Source organism: Helicoverpa armigera, chromosome 8, assembly GCF_030705265.1.
Source record: "Helicoverpa armigera isolate CAAS_96S chromosome 8, ASM3070526v1, whole genome shotgun sequence".
NCBI classification, from domain to species: Eukaryota; Metazoa; Arthropoda; class Insecta; order Lepidoptera; family Noctuidae; genus Helicoverpa; species Helicoverpa armigera.
In genome coordinates, this window is record NC_087127.1 from 12,193,681 (window position 1) to 12,204,645 (window position 10,965).

General features: G+C 39.6%; 1 protein-coding gene across 1 annotated transcript in view; it reads left to right on the top strand.

Moving 5' to 3' along the window:
• Ubr3 (Ubr3 ubiquitin ligase) overlaps positions 1-10,965 on the top strand; it is a 63,548-nt gene that overhangs the window by 13,161 nt on the left and 39,422 nt on the right. Inside the window, exons 3-9 of the mRNA XM_064035937.1 lie at positions 6,001-6,126; positions 7,412-7,550; positions 7,965-8,086; positions 8,497-8,638; positions 9,070-9,478; positions 9,821-10,053; positions 10,741-10,896. Coding sequence (XP_063892007.1) covers positions 6,001-6,126; positions 7,412-7,550; positions 7,965-8,086; positions 8,497-8,638; positions 9,070-9,478; positions 9,821-10,053; positions 10,741-10,896 — 1,327 coding nt within the window. The remainder of the gene's footprint in view (positions 1-6,000; positions 6,127-7,411; positions 7,551-7,964; positions 8,087-8,496; positions 8,639-9,069; positions 9,479-9,820; positions 10,054-10,740; positions 10,897-10,965) is intronic.

Below are 10,965 nucleotides of genomic sequence, written 5' to 3' on the forward strand. Positions count from 1 at the left end.
AAAACTCATAGAATATGCAAGGTAAAGCACACTTTTCCCTAAATTTTTATCGATTAATGTTATCCAGGTTCGACCATTATAGTTGTATTATGTTGAGTCACGACAAATACGGGGGCGGGTATACTGAAGCCAGAGGCATATAAAGACTTATGTCGCACAAGTTGGCCCATGTTTCACCGACTATCTAAGACTAAATGGGGCAAAATAATGGCGATCATCCCACGTAACTCGCCCCAGTTGGCAAGGACAGGAGAATTCTGTACTTAGAGATATCTAAATGACAGTGAAACTGCAAAATTATCTGGCAAACCAAAAGGGATTTTTATTGCTGTATTGGTTCGTTTTACATCTACAGCACTTGCCTCTCTTCTTAGAAGTATTTTAATTAATTAAGAATAGCGTCCCAAAAAGATGTTAGTCACCAAAAAACACAAAACGTGTTTCGATACCGGACCGGATTCGAAATGTAGATCAGATAATCATGGTACAAAATAAAGACAACGACCAGACTTTGCGTTGACGTGATACTGTTTTTAATAGACCGCTTTACTTAGACTCTGATTTACTTAAAACTACAGAGCTTATTGAGTTTGTCAAAGAGCCTAATGAATATGGAAAGTGGCATAGGTACAAAATAAAATATTTTTATATGTGCCATATGAGCTGATAAAATAAACTTAAGCATTATGAACCTGACATTTCTCTGCACTTTGTCTACCTGCTACTTTGTTATCTTTCACCTTGTATAATACTCGATGTTTACGAAGAAGATGTAGTGTTTATAAAACAGGTTATTTTCTATCAATGTTATTAGAGAAATTATGCGCCGCCATGTCTCATGTTTGCTCGGCGGTCGTGAGCGCTAAACTGCTAAGTGATGATTTTATTTACACTGTATTGCGTACCTTGTTTATATTCACGTTTAAGTTTAGTCGGATTATTTAAATTTTGTGCTTGTGAATGCGGTGGCTATGAAGTTGTGGTTTAATTTTTTGCTCTTCTTTCTGTGAAGAGTTAGAATCCATTGAGATTGCTGACAGATGAAATAGGATTATAGGCAAAAATATAGATAAGGTAGTAATTTTTCATCATACACGTGTAGACAATAAAAATAATTACCGACATTCGCTTATAATCTTGAAAAAGATACCAAACGAACTGACATGACATGATGATGGATTACTCGACCTTTTTTGTATGCCAATACATACATACAGCTTCAAAGGGTCTCCTAAAAAGGTACAATAACAAATAAGGTGTAAACACAAGGCAGAAATTCTTCCCTCGCCACCGTAGCCGCAATTTCCGCGCAGTAACTGCAGTCTATAAGCCGCAGTGCTGCAGCCTGCATTCCAACCGTATATATTATAATTGTCGCGATTTCCTCCCACCTACCAACTTTGACTCAAAAGCTGATCTATTGTGCTTGTTAAGTTAATGAGCTTATCCCTAAAATCCGCTTTTTAATATTTCTAATTAAATCCAGTTTAGCCTTGATTATTGTATTGTCATTAATGTTTTTGTTAGTTGATGAATAAAATTTCCATTACTTAATTAGTTGTTAGGGTTTAACTACCAGGTCTCACGCGTCAGGGCTGGTCACCGTTTTTATACGTACCTATTTCTAAAATAAATAAATAAATATGTTAGTGAAATAAATGGACTCCGCATTGAAAACTATACTTGGTTAATTTTAAGCACTATTGGGGAATTTGTGTACAACTTATCAAAATATACTGTATTATCGATTGTCAATCGTAACAATTAAATCTGAAATAAGTAGGCACCTACAACGAGTCGTCTGCCGCACTCAACGTACAGTCATTCAATTTGATTGTTATCGCTAACACGTGCTTCTTACGAATGTTTTGCTTCACCAAAGCTAACACATTATGTTGTGTACATATTGCTATGATTACGACTATTTGTGACAGACACGAGACCCAGTATCGTGGCTGCCTGAGGCTATCGTTTTAATTTATTTGTTTACGGGGCGTTTCGGGTAATTGTGGTCTAGATTACTAGAAGAATATTCCTACTTGAATTATTGTTTTCTCTGTTTCAAAAACCACTGTGATATCATCAAGAGGGACGTGAGCTCCCAAAAGATTTGTTACCTGTTCCTATCACGATATTACAGGAATCTGTCGCCAAAACAGTGAAGCCATTTTATTTGAGGCGGGCAATCATCAGTTGACCCCTCACGCCATGCATCAAGCATGGGAGCATCAAGAGTGAGTGTCAGACTTATTGACTAAAACCAACCTTTGTACCATTTGGAACTCTTTGTGTACCAGAGCCCCAATAACTCTTTCGAACAATCCCGCAGCCCAAATATCGATTACACCGATAGCGCTGTTTATCAAGCGTTATCGCGGCCGACATGTAATCTGGGCAGGCAAACACACGTGTTTGATAACGCTGCAGTAACCAGCCTGTGTTTGATTGAACTTGACCGGGAACGTCCTAGACCTTCAGCCCAAGGTGACCACGCTCTACTGTAAATAGACGATAATTTAGCTATTGTTGAGCTAGTGGAATTCGGTGCTTTGAGTTTTGAATTGGGAAAGAGTTGTGACTTAAATTGGATAGAGATTTAGAAAGATGCACTTCGCGAGAGGCGAGTAAAGTTATTTTATAAATGCTTAGTTAGATAAGACAGGGTATGATTGTGTATTGTTGATTAATGTAATATTTTACACGTGAGATATGACGATGATAACCCAAAGTAAATATAAACCGTGATTGATGTAACTACTTACTAAAAATACTACTGTGAAGTAATATTAAATTATCGACAAAAAATAAGCACGATGATGGGTAGTTTCTGGGTACAATGAACTCCCATGGTATTTTTTGCCGAAGGAAGCAAAAAGCTTAATGCGATCATTTTTATGAAGAAAAACCAAGGAACCATAGCGCAAATGGTAAGAAGAATTTACTGAGCTACGGGTGGAGTTAGACCTCCTGTGATGATCATAATAATTGCCGTATTTGGTGCATCTAGTGCTTAACGAATGGAACTAGATTTGTACCGCAGCTGACAAGTTAATTTATTGCAGCTCGCTACTGAAAAATAGGTGATGGAAGATGGAAAATCTTTGAATAGGAGAAGAACCAAACCTCATTAAATGAGAACTTCAAAACATCTGTACATATCTATAGCCCCTGACTAAACCAAATACCTGCGTGTCATTATTCAACCTACGTCCTACACACACCCTCACAGAGAACTTAAGTCATACTGAAACATGGCATAATTACAACAAACAGGTTACCAGGATATCATATCGGCGATAAACTAACACATTTCTGTTCGATTGTTATTCGGATCGCTCGATAAGCAGCTGTACATTGTTTTGTTGACATTTCATACATATAGAATTAGAATACACGGCGTGTTTCGCATACGTGGAATGCTTTAAGAATGGGAGGAGCCGGCAGTTAGCTTTGTACCACCTGTCTGCAGAAATTACTGTTATGAGGCTAATAGTAGAAGTTATTAAAACTTTGTTGGAACATTTGATTATGGTTTGTAAACGCGTCTGTTGATCAAGGGATTGTAATCTGATTTCCCAGAAAACAGGGTGTTTTAGCGACGCTGAATTCGCCAGCATGAAGGTTTTAGGTGGTTTAAGTATAGGGTTCGTTGATTTAGGTCTGTAAAACCTACGATAAAATATTTGGAAAGCCCTTCCGGCAATAGTAGCCAGAAGTTAATATCAATAGCCCGAAAACAAAATACAATATCTGGTATTCCAAATATTGCTATAAGCGAATATGATTCATAGCGCCAAAGTTGCCCAAAGGCCAATAACGCGTACCTATGTAAGGTAACTGACCTTGTCTCTAACAGCGAGAACTGAGACTTAGTTGTCCATATTATAATGGAATTTATCAATATTCTCTTTTCGATAAAATTCTTATTTTTATTGTCTATCTCCTAAATCTTGTCTAACCAGTATGTGATAACCTGGATAGCTCCGTTATTCGTCTCGTTCAAATCTTGTAATTTAAACTTTTGCGATACTAAAATAAAGTTAGACTGATGTCGAAAAATTCTCTATCGGTCTTATGAAAATCTAGTCATATTAAGGTCACTAGATTTTCCTGCTTATGATATCATGTTAACATCTTTGTTTATAAATGAATCACTGGGACATGTTCTTGCGATTCCAAGAATACGTCACTTTATTTTCCTTATACTACAAGTTTACGTGGGTGCATATCTTTAGTATGCCAAAGTTTCACCTATCTCAGTTTACAAAGGGAGAAAACATAATTATTTTAGCTGAATACCCATCAAATAAAGATGAAACTCGCATTCGAATCATAACCTTGGCAGGCACGTGACGCCAACTTGGTCATGTCTGCATACATAAAGATTTAAGAGCAGTAAACATCGATTTCACGTGTATCCATAAAATATTGCCCGTCATAAAATAAACAAAGTTATCGTATACACTGATTGCAGAATGAGTTACTTTCATGATAAGCTGTGATTTGCGTCCGATAACGATGTTGATTGGGGCTAGCTGTCTGATTGCCACTTATAGAACACGCATTTATCGTCTATCTTTATCCAAATTAGCTTTTTACCAGGTTGGGTCTGGCTTTTAGCCGAACTAGATACTTGAATCAAAACTGAATAACTGCAATATTAGACCCTTATTTGGGAAATCCATCCTTTGTTCCTTTTAGAGCCCTCAGTGTACCAGGGCCGTGGTAATTACCTGTTAAGACTTACTAGGAGATATTTTCAGTTGTTCCTATCTTTTCGGGATGTTATCCAGGCGTTGCAACTGCTCCAAATATTTCTCTGACATACTCACAACTATAAGTCGTGTTCCCTTAGAATCACAGGGGTTTTAGTTTCTTCAAATGTACTGATAATCGACAACAACGAGTATTTGTAGTACTTACTGCTTAACCTTGTAGATTTATCGATCAGCTGTTATTTGGTTACCAGCTTAGCCCCATCACAAGTCATGCATAGTTAATCTGTTTCTATTTACTATTCATTCCGAGAACATAAGTGTAATGACTTCTTGTTTGCACAACAATAGAAAATCATTTCAAAGGCGGGCCCAAACGTTTTATTGTTGATTTTTGATAAATGACAAATATGTAGAAATAATATTGATATACTTAGAGGGCTGCAAAGGGGTCATAAACTTTTTTAATGCGCCCAAATTGTCGTGTATGTTTCGACTTTCGACTAATTAGTTCCAAAATCAAAATCATTTTGCTCAGATCAGGAGTTCAATCTTATATGATTGTATCGTCCCCATTGTCCAAGCTTTCTTTGTTTATCCTCCTAAAAGCCACGGAACAATACCCAACCAAAACACCAATATATCCTTCGAAAAGGAACAAAACAAAACAAATGCATATTCCATCCAGAATGCTCACAAAACAATAGACCCTAGCAGACACACTGAAAAGGCACCTATCCTTTACTTGCATACCAAGCTTCCTTCAAGACAGAAAGAGATATACCAACATAGTGACGTTTCGTGACTCAGACGTCCGTTTGAACTTGCCCCTGGACCTTCGAGATGACCTTGAAGTCAAATGACGTCATTCTGACGTCACTAGTCGGTCTAATCTTGATGATGACGTTTTTGATGAAATTGCAAAGGATGTACAACAGATGTTTGATGATTTTGATTAATTGTAGTATTAAGTCGGCTTTACGATTGTAGTTAAGATTGATTATGTGATATTATTAACTTAAGTGATGTTTTATTATAATTTATTGTTGTGTGAATATGTGTTTAGTCTTTGAAATTAAACGTTGAAAACACATGTTACATGGCGTTAAGTTTTATCAAGATTAAATCCTAAGTAAACTAGAATACAATTTAGTTTCAGTTATTGTATGATTCAGCAATATTATTGGAATTATCGAAGGCTCACAGTATCCTACATACGTGTCATGTTCCTATCTCTACCTTTTGTGTTATGATCATTTCTTATCCAGTCCATCTTTGGTTACAGGTTCTGCAGTAACCACGGCAACAAATGTCCTCGACCAGGAGACGTGCCAGCTGCTCTCATGTGCGTCGCAGAAGCCATGATGCCACGTCTCATACTGCGACTGCTGCAGCATTTCAGAGAAAACAGGTTGGTAGCATCAATACCTATTTGGTAATAGAGGACATTTTGTCTATAAGTCTACGATCCTCGCTATACGACGAATATTGCAAAAGTGCTGAGACCAATTTATTTTAAAAGAAACGAGCGAGTTCGTGAAGTTTTTGACTGACTGTGGAAGTGGTGCATTTGAGAATTAAAAACTTTTTGCTTTTTGGTGTTTGAAACGATTTAAATTGTCCTCCCTCTGTCCAGCCAAATAACTATATCACCAAAGTTTAAAATCCTTAATCCTGACTAGAAGATAGATAGCCTGTACTCGTTCGATCTTAAAAGTAAATAACAACCCAAAAGAGATACCTGTAAATAAGCCAAAGATTTGCATTTCAAATTAATCAAGAAGCAATAACTCAAAAATCCGCTCAGCATTACAAAAACTGTCCTCGTGATTGACGAAGCCACACATATGTTCCTAAGGTTTCCCACGGCAACCGTGCCGAGTATTTTTAGTATTTCAGCTCATTCGAAGGTAAACTAGAACTGGGTTTATGACGGTAAAATAGGTCAGCTTTAAGTGTAGGTCATTGGTCACGTCTTACCCCCGTTCTGAGGATAGGTCGGAATTTACGGGCCTGAAGAGGAAATGGTCCAATAAACTTGAAATGGATACTTATTTATTAGAATTTGATGATTAAATGGTCTTTTATAAGTCCCTAATTCCAAACGCTATTAAATATTCCTGTCCGATTTATCTTTCCCACATATTATCTTGACCTTCCCTCTTGGAACAGCCTGGCTTCTGGCGTACAATACACACTTAGATATGAAACTTATTGATATACGCCAACAGGCAACGAGTCTTGATGGTACTTGAGCGCCTCGACGTCCCTCTTGACTTTGCAGAACGGTTTGTGGGCTTAAAGGGGTTTTATAAAGTTATGATATCTTCCAGATAGAAAATCTTCACTTAAAAGATTGGTTTTATAACTTGGTTATTAGCATATTTTATAAAAGGCACTTGGTATAGAACCTGTGTTATTTATGATCATTTCAAAAGATCATCACTTTCAAGTGCAGGTCTCAAAATTACCTTGATGGACAAAACACCTCCCTATTTATTTATTGAACCTCCAACAAAGAATATACACAATACAATCTTAAAACTAACACATATAGTCATCTAGCACGTGTATTCCTTTAGTAACAGGAGGACACATCATGCATCCAATGTTTATGCTGTGTTTAAATGCTGCATAAGATGCTTATAATGGTAAATTCTGTAAATTTCCTAACTCTGCTATGACATTGTCCTCAGTTGCGGCACGCAGACAACGTCAGACACGTACAGGATCACGGTGCAGGAGTGCGAGGGCTACGTCAAGATGCTCATGGAGTTCAACAACATGGGCGACCTCATGCGCTCCGCCATGACCAAGGCACTTATTAACCCACAGGTGAGCACGCTATTAAACATAAAACTGCTGTGCTTATGAGGTATTGCGTTGCCCGAGAAACTGGGTTGAGGAGATCAGATAGGGCAGTTGCTCCTTGTAAAACACTGGTACTCAACTGCATCCGGTTAGACTGGAAGCGGACCCCAACGTAGTTGGGAAAGGGCTCGGAAGATGATGCTGTGCTTACAGACAATGAAGTCATTTTTACGCACTGTCTTAGATGAGTAGATGCTACAATTGCAGAAAGATATTTGGTTAAAAATTGTATTTTGATCTGTAATAATGTCTTATCCAAGAAATGTGTTATTGGTGTCTTCACTTTCCTCCTAGTTCCTAACAGTTTATCTACAATTGTACATAATAAAGAAGAGGAATATTCACCTTAAATAACTCCACTTTTGCCTTGTTACCCAGATGTACCGCAACCTGGTGGAGCCGCCGTTCCCGGACACGGAGTACGGCTGCTACATGGCTGAGTCCAACAAGATGTACGAGAAGGCGCTCGAGATGTTCCCCGCGCCAGAACCGCCTGACGAGTGAGTAACAACACTATGCAAACAAAAACCTAAAATAATGATAAACTGTATAATATAAATAACTGTCCCTGCCTCCTTTATGTTGAAGTAGAATCGATATCTGCCGCCCCAATGTAGATACTATTCTGGCATATGGACATTGATTTGATTTTCCGGTATCTCTTAAAGCAGTTCTCTCTCAGTTCTGGTTCGTCAATGTCCCAGCCGAACGTCCACTGCTGGACAAAGGCCTCACCCAAGCTAGGGGGATTTGGCCACGAATATTAGTGAGCGCAGTGTGGGATATTTTTTAGCTTCGGAGATGCTACTGTCAAGGCAAGCCTGAGCAAGGCATATAATATCCTTCTTGGTGCTATGTAGTGGTTAAACTGTGGTAACAGGAAAGTTATAAAATAATCTTTTGTTCTCAGGTATCGCCACTTGCCTGCTCTCGCACCTCGTCTGCAACACAACACACTACTGGACGAGTTCATATTCTGGACGTTCAAATACGAGTTCCCCCAGAACGTGGTCTGCTTCCTGCTGAATATGTTGCCAGATCAAGATTATAAGGTAATTTCTACTACAATGTACATACATTACGCACCCGGATTATAAAGTAGCTTCCTCGAAAATGGGCAACCAACACTGTATTTTTTTCTAATCGGTCTTTTTTTGTTAGTCCTGAGATAATGGTTTTCGAACAAACTCTCCAGTTTTAACATATAAGAAAAGCTTTAGTGGCACACAAGCTTGCTATATGTTTAACGTCTTCCAATTTTGGTCGAACCTGTTAAATAATACAAGATCTGCATGCATGTACCCATATTCGCAGAAATAAATTAATTTGAATTTCTAAATCGTGTAGTAATTAATAAATTAGGAAAGATTCCTGAAGGTATAATTCGGAAACGAGCGACTATACCGCGCCTACGGAAATCAGTATTTGACCACCAGGAACTACGCACCCTTTCAAATACTAAACTTCAAAAATCTTGTTACAGGAACACTTAACCCGTACATTCGTGATGCACTACGCCCGCATACCCCTTGTCCTAGAAGACGCCGCCGACCCAGACACGCTCTCCAACCGAGTCGTCCACATGTCGGTCCAGCTATTCTCCAACGAGGCGTTAGCCCTACGCTGCGTTCAACAACTACATTTACTACACGTCATGGTCTTGTCTTTAAGACTTATGATGGGAAAGATCCTCGTACAAAATACACTACATGATCCCGATCAGAATTTCCACTATGTGATAGATTGTACGCGAAGAGTGATGAAGGAGCATTGTTACTGGCCCCTGGTGTCGGATTTCAATAATGTACTGTCGCATAAGAGTGTGGCGTTGCTGTTTCTGCAAGATGATGCGTTGGTTGATATGTGGTTCGAGTTCCTGTCTATGTTGCAAGGTTGGTATATTTTTGTATTTATTATTGAAATAAGTTGTATTTAAAGAAGTGCACTTTATAGAGAGAGAGAGAGAGAGAGAGGCATTTATGAGGATATCTGGAAATGAACTTTCTAGAATTGGAAATTAAATTTATAGAAAGCTTCCAAAATTTTCAAAAAGAAAGTTTAACAGCCCGTAAATGTATTTTCGCTGTCAAGATAAAGTGGCTCAATAAATATCAATTTGTAATCAATAAATGTTTTCGTCCCGATACTATCATCGGCCCGTAAAAACACGTTTAGCTAGCCCATAATAAAAAAAATGTAACCAAGCAATTACTACATCTTTAAAAACCTTCCAGGCATGAACGTCAACATCCGCGAGGTAGGCGGTCACATCGAGTTCGAACCATCCTCCTACTACGCCGCGTTCTCGTGCGAGCTGGAAGCTGCAGCCTACCCGATGTGGTCAGTCCTGTCGCACCTGACGGACGCATCGCACGCGCCGCTCGCGCGACGTATCATAGCTGCTGCGCTGACCTACCTGCAGGAGTGGCTCGATGCTGTGCACTTTACTACGCCGCATATGGAGAGGGTGAGTTGTGTTAATAGCTGGAAAATATGTAATTTTTGCGGTGCTACAAGGCTTACTAAAGGTGGCTCGAAACGTTGCGAGGTGTGTGGCATGAACGTTGCCTAACGCCTGCCTCGGTTTGACAGATACATCAACACTAGGTTCCGCCCGCGGCTTCGCCCGCATGGTGCGTTGATAAAAAGTAGCTTATGTGCTAATCCAGGGTAGGTAGGATAGGTTATCACCTATCTACATACCAAATTTCAACCAAATCGGTCCAGCCTTTCTGCGTGAAAGAATAACAAAAACATACTTTCATTCATTATCACTTTATATGTTTTATATTAGTAGAAAGTAGGATTAGTAGGATACTAGTATATGCTTGGGTCCAGTCATCGTTCGCGACGCATGCCTCGCAATGTTTGGATCAACCTTAACACTGTGAGTCTGGCAAGCCCGTTAGTGGTACTCACTCTTAGTCACTAGCGGAGCGGGACGTAGTCAGCGGAGGTCATAGATTAACATCTATTGGCAGTTATGTACCTGGCACATCCTCGTGACGATTGTGGGAGTGTCACTAACGTGCTTGCCGGTTTGTAGTTTCGTTATCTAAAATCCGTCCTGTACGTCTAGCCTGCGATTCGCAGCACTGCTGGCAGCCTCATCCCTTGAGAATAGTTTTTTCTAATAAAGTATACACTTCGGCAGTCGGAGGTGATGCACGCGTCGTTCCACTTCCCGCTGCACCGCTACCTGGCCGCCTTCCTGTGCGCCGGCGTGCGCGGCATGGGGCTGCGCGCCGCCGACGTGCTGCCGCCGCCCGACCTGCTGGCGCTGCTCGCCGTGCATCCGCTCCGAGTGCAGGTCAGCGAAACTACATACTCCTCAAATAGCTTTGCCTATTCCCAAGCCACGTAGTCCAACAATACACGA